Source organism: Pseudopipra pipra, chromosome 3, assembly GCF_036250125.1.
Source record: "Pseudopipra pipra isolate bDixPip1 chromosome 3, bDixPip1.hap1, whole genome shotgun sequence".
NCBI classification, from domain to species: domain Eukaryota; kingdom Metazoa; phylum Chordata; class Aves; order Passeriformes; family Pipridae; genus Pseudopipra; species Pseudopipra pipra.
Window position 1 is genome coordinate 81341201 of NC_087551.1, and position 16026 is coordinate 81357226.

A 16026-nucleotide genomic window follows, 5' to 3' on the forward strand; every position below is an offset into this window, starting at 1 on the left:
TTCTGATTTTTAGGAAAAAGTTGCCATGGAATACCTGGAATTACCAGTCTGTGTGCTGTGCATGGTTTGGTTTAGTCTTTGTCAAACTGGTATTTCATGAAATAGCAAGCAAAATAGTGGGTAATAGGTGTGCAGGAACAGTATAAGCACTGTGTTTGCCTTAAGTCAGTATGAGAAAGCTGTTTTCAGCTGATATTGTGGTCCAAAACCAAAGAGAATGCTGAAATAGTGATTCTTCATAGAGCAGTTTTTGCATACAAATTAAACTGTGTGTCAGTTGTATTGGTGACAAAACACAGAAAGGACACATTATGAACCAGTTTTTTGCAATGCTTCTAGATTTAAGTGTTACAGATAATGCAGACACTGAAGCCTGTAATCACAGGAGCTGAGTGGGAGGGATACAGTAAAAGGGAACTGAAACTTGTGGAAGGATCTAGATAACTGAAGGAAAAGCCTTTGGCTTGCTTCTAAAGTTCATTCCCTGACACACTTGCGTTTTTAAATAATGGTTACCCTTGAGGGTGGCTGTTTGCCCACCACAGCAGGTCAGAAGAAGCCAAATTACAGATTCTGAGCCTAAAAACTGCTGGAGTTGTCAAAGTGCATGTACAGAGTACTTCATCTACTGGGTAGGAATTGCATCATTTTAACCCTAGGTGAGAGAAAGTGATTGAGTAAAAGGGGTCAATTCAAGTACACCTTGAAGAGACAGAGGTAAACCATATCTGATTGTAAAACAAACTTCATTTGAATTTAGAGAGATTATGTGTGACTTCCACTGTAGTTTTAGTATCACACCCAGTTCTGGAACCTTTCTGTTGCCCTTGTAAAAGGAGTAATATTAGCAGTAGCTGTTCTTAGATGGGGTATTGAGGAAAAGGAAACAGCTTGCTCTTGCTGCTTTATCTTCAGTGAATATTCATTCTCTTTGATGTTTATTTTACTCTTCAGGTAGCTACAGTGAAGATTTTGAAGAAACAGATGATAATCCTGCCCTTAAAGCTGAGGGAAATGAAGTGAATCAAAACATCACCTCAGAAGTTGATTTAAGTCCTCAAGAACAGGTATATCTTACCAAATGTTTCTATTACTTGCGTGAATTTTAAAAGCTCTGCAATGTATAACTGTAAATATAGTAAACCTTTATATAATATGTACTGTCTGAAAGAGTATCATTCTATTAAGGATATACTTTTTCTTGTGAGATATCACTGAAAGAGTTAAGTTCTTCATGGGGTTTCCTGCTTACTCCTTTGAATTAAGAAATGTGGATGAGATGGCGTAAATGATGAGCTCAGGTTGGAGACTCAGCCTCAGAATGGGTAGTGAATTATCTCTCTGAGCTGTTAAGGTGGTGTCTATACCAGCAAGTGGTAGACAGATGAAAGTAGTTCTGTACAAAGAAGCACTTTGGGCAGAGGACCCAAAAATCCACCCTGTATGAGATTGCTGTCCACTGGCTTAGTCAGGTGTTTTGATGTATAGCACATGTGGCTGAAGCACATAGGTGCATCCCTCAAGCTCATTCAGATTTGGGTTTTTTACAAAAGAAGTCTATAGAGTACCATGTATTCCTCTTCACTAGGGAAACTTTTTTTTTCTTTTTTTTTAGTTCTTTTTAAGTAAACTTATTAGAGTGCTATTTCTAATAAATGTTTGAAAAGAAAAAGTAGAATGTAAGTAATGTACTTACTGCTACTTTCTTTTCTTTTCTCAAACTATGATAAAAGAAAACTAGGAAGGTGCAAAAATGTTCAATTTATGCAGAGTAGCATTTAATTCTTATTCACTTGTAAGAGGGTTTACAGAGTACAGGAACCTTTTGGCATCCCAAGAAGGGTTTTAGAGAAGTTCATATTCTTGGAGCATGAAGAACTGCTTAGTTCTGAGATCTAAAAACTGTTTTTAGGTTTTGAAACAACTTCTAAAGTTTGTCCATTTTTTTCCCCTGATATTCAAAAAGAGGTTTTTTTCTTTATTTTTGTTAGGAAGAAGCAAACACTGGCATGCTGGCTAAAGGTAAAATATAAACTTTGATCAATGGGAGAAGACTAAATGCAACTTTTTGAAAGTTGCTTATCTGATTTTTACTATTTGGATATTTTTCACCTGATTTTATTGTGTTCTGTGTACTGGAAATCCGTTGGATTCAAGTAATTAAAAAATAATCTACATGTTGACACTTCAGAGTGATCATCAATGTATTTTTATACTTATTATATCTAGTCAGAACTCAGATTTGCAATCAGAGTTCATCAGTTTACCATTAGTGGCATTAGAATAATCTGTATAGAATTTTTTTGTATGTTTAGGACATCAAGATAAGTTTTGGTGTACTTCTAATTCCAATGCAGACAGAGTATAAATAGGAGAATTGTGCTTTAACATTTATCTTCTTGCTCTTAGTTGTGTTACTTGATTCACAAGATTCAACAGAACTTCAGAAGGCCATTGAAACATCAGATGTAGCTCCAGGCAAACATGATCACCCTGAAGAAGTCAGTGGAATTGAAATGAATGATGCAGGTAAAGGGGTGCTTAAAAAAAAAGGAAAAACAAGAAAAAAATCCACCACACAACAAAACCAAAACCCTAAAACCTTACTTTATTATAACAGGTAACTGATGTCTTCATTTGTTCTTAAGTTATTGGGGAACATGAAACCCTTTTAGCAACAAATCTTGAAAGCAGGAGGACATATTTCAGGAAAAAGTCATGTTTCTGCTAAAAAGATACCTTTTTACACTTGATTACTGCAAAGTAGTTTTTGACATTGCAGTTTTGTATTTAAATAGCATCTCCTCTGGTTGTTCATCATAGCTAAAATTCTTCTTTGACTGCATTGAACACAATTATTAAATACATTCTCTTATCAAACTTTGCACAACAGCGTAGGCCACTTACATCCAGAGTATGGCTCTGATGGCTTCTGTTAAAATAGTTATATCACATACACTGTTAGCTTTAGCACTGATAAAATATTGATGTGAGGGAGGATGGTGGAGAGGCATGCAAACTGTAGATGGGACTGTTCAGTAGGTACTGATTACCTTGGCAACTGTTTATAGTAAAATTGAGATTTTCAGGGGATTTTTTAAGTAACTGAAATCACTGTTTTCACTACGATAGACCAAGCTAGTTACTGAAACACAGGTTCCAGTGGGATGTTCCCCAAAACAGAAAATCCAGTAGTGTCTCTTATGAGCCTGCATTTTTACAGGTACTTCCTATGGACAAACCACCAGTGACATCGAAGCGTTACACCAAGCATATCATCATGTTGATCAGTCCTTGGGAGACACTGATGAGCAGAAATTGCACAATTCTGCAATGGCAGTCTCAGAAGGCTTAGGGCAAAGCATTTCACAAAATAATGACATCTACTCAAAAAACATGTCAACTATTGATTCAGGTAAATAGCTGAAAGGAAGGCATGTATTGTACAAGCATGTAGAATGAGTGAGCTAGTAAAATCTTTAACACTCCATTTATGAAACATTTTTAAGTGTTGTCCTTTTAACAAGTATTTTTCCTAAGTTTCTTTGTATTTATTTATATTTATCACTAATTAGATTTACCTACTGTGGAAGAATTGATGAAAACAATTAAAGGACATTCATGTAATATCAGAAGTTTTGATGTGGAACCTGAAAGGTATTTATTTCAAGAAGCATTTTAAGAATTGTAGTAACTTAAACCCACTGTTTGTGGAAAACAGCTTACTAAATAACTCATCTGTCTTTTTTCCTAATTAAGTACTGAAATTTCGTTATGTCATTATGGCATTTGTAGGGAACTGTAAAATGAATATACAGTGTTAATAGGTTTAGACCAGGGATTCCCAAACTTACTTGAGTGATATGCAGCGATGTTTGCCAGATCATTTGGAGGAGTGTTCCTTACTCTCACAGCTAGGATCTTTGCTTTCCCAGTCTTCTGCTCTTTACCCTTCTCCATACATGTATTTCAGCCCACACCCTATCTTAGCTCTCCAACTTTCATAATCTTAAGATCAAATCCTCTTATTTTGCCTACTTTTGTGATTCTTACTGACCTATGCTCCATATCTCCTCCTTGTTTGCTGCAACTGTTGTGTCTAGAGCAGAAAGCACAGGCCTTGGATCTGTTAGAAATACAGGTTATACTTAGCAAATAAGTTTTGGGAACTTGTGGAGCTGCACCCAGCAGAAATTACCATTCATTGGTTTATTAGTGTTTGCATGCTTACAGGTGTTCGTCTGGTAGTCGAGTTTGGTACCTCCACAAAAACAGTCACTGCTGGGAAGTGGCTCTTTTTCCACAGTGTGGGAGCAAATCTGTATGACTAAATCTGCAGGATTGTTCTTAAAAGAAGCCTAGTAGCTCCTTGAAGTTCAGGCAGTCTTTACAGCTGATACCTAAAAAAAAAAAAGCCCTGTTTTTTCCAGAGTGATAGAAAAGCAAATGGCAAAAGTCTTATTATATATGACTTTTATTCATTTCTCTTATAGTCCTGTGAAACTGATAGGCAGCACAGAAAATGACCTTGTCAGCCACTCACCCTTTGAAGACCCCCAGAGTGATACAGTTTGGGAGACAAACTTAGTTGAGAAGTTCAGCAGAGAAAAAAGCATCTTTCTACAGACAAGTGTGAATGATGATAACTTTCAGAGGGTGACTGAGAAAGAAACTCAGACCAGTGAAGTACAGCCTGGCATGCCAAGAGAAAAGGTAGTACAAGACTCTCTGCTTTCACAAGGCAGCAAAACTAAACAAGTAAGTATTATCAGCCAGATTTTTGCTTTGTAGAAGTAAATTTTAAATGTATAGATTTTTAGACTTTGTGTCATTTGATTATGCTCTGATGTTTAGAAATGAGACACTGTTACTCTTTTTCTTGAAACTCTTATGTTGCCATTGCTCTTGTTAGAGATGGCCAAATCCAGTGGACTTCAGGACCAGTGGGATCCTTCCTGTCCCAGCCTAACATGTGCAAGGCTGCTGCAGTGCCATGTTCCCAGCTTAAGCTAGTAATGGGTCTGATCATGTGAACGTTGGAGGGGCATGTATAAACACACAACAGGCTCAGAATAGGGAGCATATGTACATAAATAAAGTTCAATAAGAATATAGGAGAGACTGCAATGATCAGTGTCGAGCTCAGTCAGAAAAGTGTACTGACCAACACCTCGGTCATGTCATCAGCTTTTTTTGTCAGATTTTTCCCTCTATTTCCCAAACTTGCTTCTTTACCTATTTTTTGTTCTTTCCCTAAACTTTCTGCAAGTTTCGCACATTCTTACAATCCTCTCAGACATTCCATAACAAGATTTACACAATCCCAGATCTTCTTCCTGCACCCACAAATTCTTTTCTCTTTGCATCCCCTAAACTAGCTTCACACTTCTTTAGATAATCACCTCTTCTGTCTGCAAGGCATTGCAGGAAGAGAGGTTTGGCTGATTTATCCTGATGGATTTCCCACCAGGGCAAACAGGCTTGGGAGCTGGGTGCTCTGTTTTTGATGATCAAGTTTAGCAGGGTTCCTCTGCCTGCCACTGTTTCTCTCTTCATCGCCAGGTTTCTGTGTTCGCTGTCTTTAGTCATGACCTACCTGCTTTTTTAAGCAAAAGATCCTGTAATGTAATACAATTTCCCAAAACAATTAAACTGTCAGCACAAAATACTTGCCCTATGTGTACTTCTGAAGTAATGCAATTCTGCAAATTTACATACTGGTAATTTGGTTAAAAATAATGCTTCCCATCATCCTGAGTCTTACAGCTGTGTAGTTTTGGTAAATGGTTCTATGGGTTTTTTATTAGTGAAGGCTACCTTGAGATTACAGTAGAACCTAAAGCTTGTTTTAAACAAATGTGTTCTATCACAGGCTCTTCGGTCTTGTTCCTTGAAGAATGAAAGATCAGAATCAACTAAACCAATGTCATACAATATCAGAACTCCAGCACCCTTACATAGAAAGAAACCTTCATATGGTCCTCATGGGCTGGTTAGAAGTTCTGCCTATGGGAAACCCAGTTCTCTCTCAAAACAGTCTTTTCCAGTTAGTGAGAAGAAAACACCAAAAGAAACTTTCAGAAAGACGTGTATGAAAGCCAAAAGTCCTGCAGATAGAGCAAAGTCTAAAGGTAATTCTATGGTAAGAAGTCTTGAGTTTTAAGAGACAGAGATCTTTGCTGGTCATGCTTCACATTAAAAAAAAAAAAAAGGAAAAAAATCCAAATTCCAAATGTTGTAGAAGAAATCTAAACCCTGATGCAGGTAAGTACTGATTATTTTTTTTTTTTATTAGTGTGAAGTTGCTGGGAGAGAGACTTTCAAATAAATCTTTGCATTGTAGTCTTGTTTCATTTCCACTCTCATATACCACCACTATGTTTGAAACTTCTCTACTATTCACTAGTAGGACCAAAACAATAGAAAAAACTGATGTTTAAAAATTAATACCTACAAGTGGCATTTTTCATTACAGTAAAGATTTGCTGACACACTAACTTCTGCGTTTGAAGCCAAATTTCTGTTCTCAGCTTCTTTTGATCTTTGCTATTCTAGAGCACAAAGAAAATACTAAAAAGGAAGTCCTATTTTTTGTTCATGTCTCTTGTAACACTGTGGAGGGGAGAATACCAATATAGTCCTGTGAAAACTGAGTTGCAAGTAAAGGTCTGAACCTTTTTATTTTGGGATAAAGTTTGAAGAGTTTCATGAGATAATTCAGCTTAGCGTCTTTGCAGACGATGTTTGCTATCTCTGAGGCACGGGAAAGTAACTCTACAGATACCCAAGTTTTAGTGCATTTTGAGCATGCAATGCTTTTAAAAACCCTTAAAATAGTGTTGGGAAAAGCAGTTTAGGATTATGTTACCTGTCTTAGGGAGATGCTTCGGTGGCAGCAGTCAAACTGAGGTCCTCAGTGTATTGTTGTGTCATTCCCTGGGGACAGAAGGTTGTACATCCTGGTGAAATTGGTGAAGTGAATGATGAGTACCAAGAAAATCACAGAATCATAGAATGAGGCCACTAGCCTCATTCAAACATGCTCTTCCCTCTCTAGCTGTAACCATTCACCATAGCAATTTCAGGTGATTTCAGAAGTTAATCTCACTTGGCTGCATTCTGCAGGGGCCTCTGTAGCTAAGAAGAGAATGGCATTGAATCAGACAATCCTCATTATCAGCACTAAGGGAGCACCTTTGGGAGGGGATAGTGTGAGAGATGTAAAAAGTATTAAATTTGAAAAAGGATCATTGTCTGGTTTTTTTCAGGTATAGCATTCCTAAGCAGGAGCTCTTTGCTTAAATTAATAGGCAGAAATGAAATGGTAGTTGTAATTACTATCTGTATTTCAGAGAACTGAGAAGTAAATATTTCATTTATGTTAGTTACTCTAGGGTGAACTTTCCTGATTTTTAACTCCATTCAAGTTGCTATTTGATGCAGAAAGTAAATGTTGCATTTCTTTGTATGCTGTCTGCACTCCAAAGTCCATTTTGAAAATTGCTGTGCCTTATCTTCATCATAGCTTGAAATATGTTGTGTTTATGTATACTTAGAGAATTGGCCACTTCTCAAACAGAGAAGTTAACTTTGTTTCATGAAGTATTTATTATCCAGATACTTTTTTCAGTTGTTCCATTTGGTTTTATTTTATCTTGTCATCAGTACAAGTCATTCCTTACTTCAAAAAAAAACAAACCTCCAGTTTTTCCATAGTATCTCATTGCTCTCAAGTTTTTATATTTAATTAAAAATTGATGTTGTAGAATACTTAATTTATATACCTACAGGGTGGATCACATGAACAGATTTTTTCTTTAAGGACATTAAATTCTGTATTTAATTTTGTTCTATTTTACTTTCTGCCTAAATGAAGAAGCCTTATTTGCTACTAGGACAATCAGATCTGCAACGAATGAACCAACTTTGGAGAGAAGTATTAACAGAGTTTTGTCTGGCCAATCAGTTGTTAATAGTCTTGGACACCAGGCTGGGGATTATAAGAGGCATGTAAGTAAAAACCAGTGATGCTCCTAATTATAGTACGTACAGCTTCATTTGCAAGCCTATTTTGTCAAGACTTTTACCAATTATCAAAAGATTGACTAAAGGGAAGTCTTTATTCAATATTTCAGTATTTGCCAAACACCAGTTTTTGCCTTTAAAATACGCAAGTATAATCATACTGGTTTTCAATTGATTGCATAATTCTGTTGCTTGGGTGGTTCTATATAATTAAAGTTGCTTATTAAATTCTAAAAATTACTATTTTGGGGTAAAATAAGGTTAAATAAAACTTCTACTTAAAATATTCTGTTATGAGTGTCAAACAGTACTACTGTTTGGGGTTTTTTCCTATTTGCATTGCATTAAATATTTAATAGTATCTTCTGACTTCTCCAAGATGACTGAATTTTTGGCACCATGATGGAGTTTCATTCTCCCTTATCAAATGTGTAAAAAAAATTATTCATTGAATACCTAAAGCATTAGTGCTTTTCAAAAAGTAAGATGCATAATAAAATAATTCTGGTAGCAATGTAGTGGCCTCATATGCAAGGTATTTTTCTTGTTGGTTTTTTGATTTGTTTTCCTCATATATAATTTGGAAATGAGAAAGTAGCTCAGTAAAGTAAATACAGGATGTCTTGCTGTTAGAATGTTGGGGAGTTTGTGTTTTGAGTTGTTTTCTGGGTTTTTTTTTCAAGTGCTTTATGTGGGTGCTGAGAGCCAGACAAACAAGTTAAGTGAACTTGATGAGCAGAGTTCTGGTAAACAATCAGCTGAGTGTAACATTTCCCTGAATTCTCTTCACTAGGAGTTATCATTTTCTCCTATCAAAAGTTGTGATAAAGAACTGTATTTGTTAAAACGAGTACAAGCTGCAGAGGAGGACCTGAACACAGCTCGTGATTTGATTCAACAACTGTCCAGCAAGGTTTCACAAAAAGAGAAGGAAATGGAGACAAAGATAGTAGAATTGAAAACACAGCATGAAAAAGAACTTTCTCATCTGGGTCAGGAAAATTATGTTCTTCAGAGTAAGGTACTTTATCAGCTTGTATCCTGTCCCTATAGAAGAGGAGGAACATTGCTTCTGAAAATTAAATTATTGTTACTTTACATGAGTCATTCATGAGCAGAAAATCGAGATTTGCACAGACACTGCTACTTTATAAATGCATACCTGCAGTTATATTTATTGCCTTGGTTTTTTTCTTCATAGATAAACTAGGTTATCCTCAGTTCCTTTACTTTGCTATTTTGACAGTTCTACAGCAAGGTTTTTTGCAAATATTTATCTCACTCTCACAGAGATTACCAGATTTGACTTGTTATAAATAAGTACTATATTTTGAGATACTGTTTTTAGTTTTCAATGCATTTTTCAGTGTTGTCTTTTGTCTGTAAGAAATATTCCCAGAGTTATTCCACTATACCCTCCTGTCTAGATACATAAGAACAAAAGAGGGAGTGTAACACTTTAACTTTTCCAAGCATTTTACACCTTGTTTCTGTTTTGTAATGCTTCTGTAAAACTCCAGTAATAAGAGTGGCTCATGGGTCTGCTGTCATACCTTAATGAAGAGATTGAACTATTACTATTATAAAAGTGTAGTCTTGTAGAGAATTCCATATCACTAACAAAAATTTTTTATTGCTTGTGTGTTCCTTTTCTTTCTGAAAGTTAAGAAGCATGGAAGAGATGGCTCAAGAAAAGAGATGGATCCACCATACAGCAACAATTCCTGTAACTCAAGAAAAACTAACACAAATACAAAAAGAAATTGAAGACCAAGAGGTCATTATTCAAGGTTATCAACAGGTATACCACACTGCATGTTGAGCTGTGTTCTAGCCAGTGTCAGAAACAAATTGTTTAATGGTTATTACTTTTACATGAAAACAGTTGTCTTGCTGTCTAAAAAGTAGATGAAATTTGTGTGTGATGGGCAAACATATTGCATGTTTTAAAAGTATTTTACATGTGTCTAGTTTGGGCTCAGTTTTTCCACAGTGCTATGTAAAAATCCATTGTAAAAATCACTGACTTGTCAGTTGAGAACTGGGAAAATACTTTATGGCAAATAAATAGCCACAAGCTCTTTTCCCCAAATGTAGAGGAAAAGTAGTATTTTTAAGCAATATTAGAAATCCAGAGCGTTCTGTTTTTAAGATGTTTTTCTCAAAATCTGAGCAGCTGATTTCAAGGTAACTTTATTAAGGTGTCTGATTCTTATTACTTAGTCAAGTGGAGAATAGACAATGCACGCTTAATAATCCTTTTGAATGCTTGCAAATCCAATAGGTAGTTTAACCACCTTCCAGCTGGTGCTCAACAGAGTTTCTTGGTGTAGAAACAAAGTCTTATCAGTGTGGCTGTGAGCATCTCAAATTGGTGATGGTTTGTGTCCACGAGATTGGAGAATGGGCAGGCTGAGCTCTGGTCTATCAGCACCCACTCATGAATGTGGGTTTTAGAATATAGTTTAGAATATAGTTGGGATAGCTTTGGAGAGGAACTGGCTTAGATCCTCCGGAGCGAGCACATGTTTGGACGAAATTGTAGATAATGAAAGTAGATATCCATTTTAGAAGCTTAGTAACGAAATATTTAGTGTTTGCTTCCACTGTTTCAGTAGGCAAACTATGCAAGTCATAGACAATTGTTTTAGAACTGGAGAAAACAGTAATTTATTACCATTCTTTACCTTTGTCTGTCTCAACTTAGGAAAATGAGAGGTTATACAAACAAATGAAAGATCTACAAATCCAAAACAAAAAAAATGAGGAACGAATGTTTAAGGAGAATCAGTGTTTAATGTCTGAATTAAGAGACCTAAGGTAGGCCCTTTTACACATCTGACCTAAAATCTCTGGAGTTTTCAGCTATTTATTATTTTATATATGAAGAACCATTGCAGAGTCTGTCAAGTGCATATTTTCAAGTTTTTCTTGGGTTTGTGGTTTGTTTCTTCTTTTGAGAAATTATTTATGTTGATTATTGGCACTTAATTCTTAGTTTTCTTGATGATGTTGCAAACCTGTTGGAAGACTAGAGTCTCCCACTTGGGGAATATTTAAATTCATACTCATATCAGAATGTGTGACACATACACTACATTTGTTCTGGTATTATGACTCTGCTGATGTGTCAAAATGTTTTGATACTGCTGTAAGATACACAGTAGATTAGGAGACACAAGTGATCCTGGTAGTGGAGGAACCATTCAATTCACTGCACTGTAGGTCCTGTAAGATTTTCATCCTGTGAGGAAAATGACCTAGCAATCATGTGTACTCCTAATCTACAAATCTTTGCTCTGGAGAGGCCCACAGATGAGTTCCACTGATGCAGGGTAGATTTTTATTTGCCTCCCTTGTGTTGTCCCAACAAACAAGTTTGTGTGAGGTGAGAAGATTTCACCTTATAGGTGAATTTTTTTGTATAAAAATGTTGTGCACCTTTGCTTCTTTCTTTCTTTTGAAGCTGTACGGACTGACTTTGTGGTACCATTTGGGGGGATTGTGTTTGTTTTTCAGTCACCACACTGCATAACTGTTTTTGCTGTTGCTGTTTAGAGAAAAGATAGAGAAGAGTAATAACCAGTCACGAATTGTACAGGATTCTGAACCAGCCAGCAATCGGAGTTTCACAGAATTGATTTCAGAGCTTCGAGCAGCACAGGTAGTTACATACCAAGCCTTATTTTTATTAAAAAAACCTGCATGACCATCCATACTGTAGACTAATAATGTAAATTAAGTAGTGGAGCATGCTACTCTTCTATAGCGTTAATTATTTTCCACACATCACAAATATCAAACAAACTTTCAGAAGTAATCCTCTAAGACACAGATTCACTGAAAGAAGTTCAGTGTTTCCATGTTTACTGGCATTTCTGAAAGACCTTGTGAGAGCTTGCAGAAACTAGTGATATACCTCTATAGCTTTCCTGCATAAGACAAAGCCAGAAGATTGCTTATCCTTGCTGTGTACCAAGTAAGTTCTAGAAAAGAACATTGGAGTAAAAAGAATCTTTTGTTATTCTCTCATGTAACTTTTTTTGTAGCCCTACAGATGCTTCTGGTTATGAAGGGACTATGTTACATAAGCTTCATGCTAAAATTAAAGGTTTTCTGGAATTTCTATTGCTCTGCTTACTGCAAGGGGGGGGACTGTTCTGGTACACACTTCCTTTGATAGTTAGACCAGAAAATTAAAATCTGCTTCTTCCATTTTTTGTTGTTGTTTGTTGTTGTTATAAACAATAACTGGTTAAGCAAGTGAAAAGATGTTCTGGATCCTGTGAGTTGCAGGACCAGTGGAGACATTCCTGCTCTGGCAAAGCTGGCTTTGAGCTCTTAAGGCACAAGGGGCTACTCTAGTCGTGACCTCAGAGGTGATGCTGTTACACTTCCCTGTTCCTTAGGTCCAGCCTGTAATGAGACTGAACAAAAGATCCAAAGATGGAGAGAGACACACGGACAACACTAACGTGGTCAGGCACACAGATAACAGAGTAGTGCCTTTGCTTGCACCACAGAAATACAAATAATACTGTTGGAAACATGAGGAGCACATGCAGCCTGATATTGTTCAGCAGATCAGAATGGGAGTTCAGTAGCAGTAACACACATTACATGCACATGCTGGTCCTAGATATCGGTCTGTTTACTGGCTGGCCCCAAAATCTCAGCCCCGCAGTCACTGGTTGCTGTACCTGTGGATCCCTTGGACCAAGGGGCTCCATCTCCAGATGTGACACTGGCACTGAGACCTTTCATCCCATTTTGTCCTGAAGTTTGCTAGTGATCATGTGTAGACAAACAGAAGAGAGAGTGTGTGTGCAGAAAATGGCAAGAAATAGACTGTAATGAGGTGAACCGTTGGACAATACCTCTGTCCATTTAACCAACAGTCTTAAGTCTTAGAAATAAGTTAAGCCATTTTCTTTATTGACCCTCTCAAAAGGCAGAGGTTTTCTACTTCTACAACAGTTATGTAAGACTTAAAAAATCTGTTGGGGGGGTTTTTAATGTTTAGCTTAAGTTTTCCCATGCTCTGCTATAGCAAGGCTGAGAATAATACCAAAATTATAAGACCTTATGGTTACTGTGGTCTGACACAACTGTTGCGATTTAATCGTTTTATGGTGAAAAAGCATGTTCAGGTTTCTTTGTGTGACATTACGTGTTTAGTTTTTCTTGTTTTACTGTTTTCTCTAAAATCCAGAAAGAAGAAGCTAAATTACAAGAAGAGATAAGACATCTCAAACAAGATAAGCAAGCTCTTGAGGTAGACTTGGTACAAGCAAAGAAGGAGAGAGACTTAGCAAAAATCCAGATTACATCTGCATCAAGTAAAGCACCTTGATTTTGCTGAATAATTTTATCTATTTTGCATATATAACAAAAACTTGTTTCTTATTAAAATATTACTTAGTGAAAGGCATCTAGACCATTTCCAAATATTGTCTAAACTTCTAATAAAAGCATACAGTGAAGGACATGTTACAATACTTTTGGAACTCTATTAGAAAGTGTTTTCCTGTATGGAACCAAACTCTTTGTTGTTGCCTGTTAAGTTTGATTTCTTGCCCATCTTTCACTGGACATGGAAAACAGAAGATTCCAGTTGTATGACAGCTCTGTTCAAAAGAAAATATTCACTATGTCGCATCTTAGTCTCCCGTTTAGGTCTTGCTCATTTTTTTACCTATAGTTTATGTCTTGGGACTTTTTTCAGCATTCTTATCAGAGCTTTTTCCAGTTTGAAATAATGAGAAAGGGCCAGAAACTGGACTCTCTCATTTTCAATATCAGGCATCACTAATGCTAAGAGTAGATACTTACCTCGATGTCTCTTCTCAAAGTATGATCTGCTAAATGGGAGGAGTATGATCAATACACATCTAAGAATATATTCTATGTTGTCATTCATCTTGTGGCTGAAAATTTGTTTACTGGAGTCTGATCAAGAATATCCCTGAGATTGTTTTAAATACTTTCCATGGCAAACTGTAAGCCATTGAGTACTACTATGTATGAGAGAAGAAAAGGTTTTTTTTCAAATATAGTTGCTTTTAAAATTCTAATTAGGATCTGGTTTAAAAATTTTACTGCAGTAACAGGATTGTTAAAATAGGAAATGTGCTGAGGAGGATAGTATTGACTAATTACTCCTTCAATACATAATTACTAATAAAACAATTCTAAGGATTTTTTTATTCTTGTAGGTGATAAATCTTATGAATTTAAAGTTATGGAAGAATCATACAAACAGGAAATTACTCATTTAAAAAGAAGACTTCAGTGGTATGCAGAAAATCAAGATCTTCTGGATAAAGATGCAGCCCGTCTTAAAGATGCAAGACAAGAAATTGAGAAACTAAGACTAGAGGTGATAATATTTGGTTTTATCTAAGAAGCTGGAACTTGAAATTGTTTCTTTTACTAGTGATGAGTATAATGTAATTCTGTCCTTCATAATAATCCCTTTTTTTTCATGTATTAGTTTTGTTTTATTGGACATCTTGATGATGCTTCTGGAAACAAAAGTAATGTGGTTCCCTAAAACCTGCAAATTTCTTGACCTAAGGAAAAGAAGTATATTATTACATTAAGAACTAGGCTCATTCTCTTTTTCTCTCTTTTTGCTCCATGGTAGCATAGGCAACACTTATTTTTTTCTCTCAAGTACTAGTTCTAAATTCTTTCTTAGAAAAAATCTCTGGTTCCTACAGTAGGAAGGAAAAAGCCAAAACACTCAAAATATAAACAAAACTAATACATGAATCTTGAATACTGCTGGGATTTGCATTGCTGACCTGTCAGTACATTGGATTTAGGATTCACAGAAATAGAGAATTTTACCAGTGATAAAATACATACCTGATCCTGGAATTTTTTCATGATGTTTTATTAGAGAGATCACAGATGAAAGGACGTGCTTCTGAAGGAGCAACCAGGAAAGGAGATCCCTTAAACACCACTGTACCAAACTTTGATCAGCATATCACTGCTGTGAAAAAAAATATTTTTATTTGCATTTTCTCCAGGATGGACCAGTGCCTAAAAACAGTGAAGAGCTTTGACTTCATAGACACAATCAAATTAGTTAAACTATGCTGGCATAAAAGCATTACTTATGCTAATATTGCCAGTGTGGGAGAGAAATCAAGATAGGAATACTTCCAAATGTTCAGGATGTAATATTGCTGTACAGAGATCATAGTGGCTGATAAGGGTAGGAAATTCAGTTATAGATTATAGCTTTGAGACTTCATGGCCAGACTTCATGGGACTGCAGGAGCATTACAGTTCCTTCCCCTGATTCTGGGAGTCAGCATTTATTTAGGCACAGCATAATGTTGCCTTTTGGCTATTTCTGTATCTCATCACAGAGCATAGCCTTGGAAATCATGAACTATCTCGTAAGCTCACCCTGAATTCATGGAATGCACTGTAGTACTTTATATTATAGCTTATTAACCAAGCCAGCATACTGAAAGTATGAGAGAAAGAAACAGTTCTACTGGTATGAAGACAAGAATGTCCCAGAGCTGATTTCCGTAGCTAGTTTCAGCTGTCACTTAGGTTAAGAACCTGAAGAATGAGTTAGTACAGAAATTACTGTTACCAGTTTTTAAGTGGCAGAATACTTCCATTATATTATATTGTGCATGTTTGAAATGCTTTTGTACTATAGAACAATGTCTCTGAATATATATTTCAATTTATCTTCTCATAAATTGAATAGGTTGAGAAGCTGAGAGCTGAAGCAGGAGATCAGTGTGTGCAACAGAAGAAACGTTTCCAACATAGAGCAGCAGATGCTAAAAGAATTCAGGATCTTGAGCGACAGGTATGCAATAATATAACTGTATTTCATTTAACCTTTATTTTAGATAAGGTCTCTTAAAACACCAGTGCTTTCACAGGATAAAACATTGCATGAAGTCCTATGATAAGGTAACTTGTGTTGTTGAACACTCATAAACACAAAAAGCTGCAATTATTTAC

At 36.1% G+C, this 16026-nt stretch overlaps 1 protein-coding gene across 3 annotated transcripts in view; it reads left to right on the forward strand.

Annotated features, from left to right (window-relative positions):
* CEP162 (centrosomal protein 162) overlaps positions 1-16026 on the forward strand; it is a 44301-nt gene that overhangs the window by 15272 nt on the left and 13003 nt on the right. For all 3 annotated transcript variants that reach the window (XM_064651105.1, XM_064651103.1, XM_064651104.1), the window contains exons 8-22: positions 955-1067; positions 1992-2022; positions 2410-2529; positions 3224-3415; positions 3576-3657; positions 4494-4758; positions 5873-6131; positions 7877-8010; positions 8819-9046; positions 9689-9826; positions 10733-10845; positions 11584-11689; positions 13238-13364; positions 14241-14404; positions 15764-15868. In XM_064651105.1, coding sequence (XP_064507175.1) covers positions 955-1067; positions 1992-2022; positions 2410-2529; positions 3224-3415; positions 3576-3657; positions 4494-4758; positions 5873-6131; positions 7877-8010; positions 8819-9046; positions 9689-9826; positions 10733-10845; positions 11584-11689; positions 13238-13364; positions 14241-14404; positions 15764-15868 — 2177 coding nt within the window. The remainder of the gene's footprint in view (positions 1-954; positions 1068-1991; positions 2023-2409; positions 2530-3223; positions 3416-3575; positions 3658-4493; positions 4759-5872; positions 6132-7876; positions 8011-8818; positions 9047-9688; positions 9827-10732; positions 10846-11583; positions 11690-13237; positions 13365-14240; positions 14405-15763; positions 15869-16026) is intronic.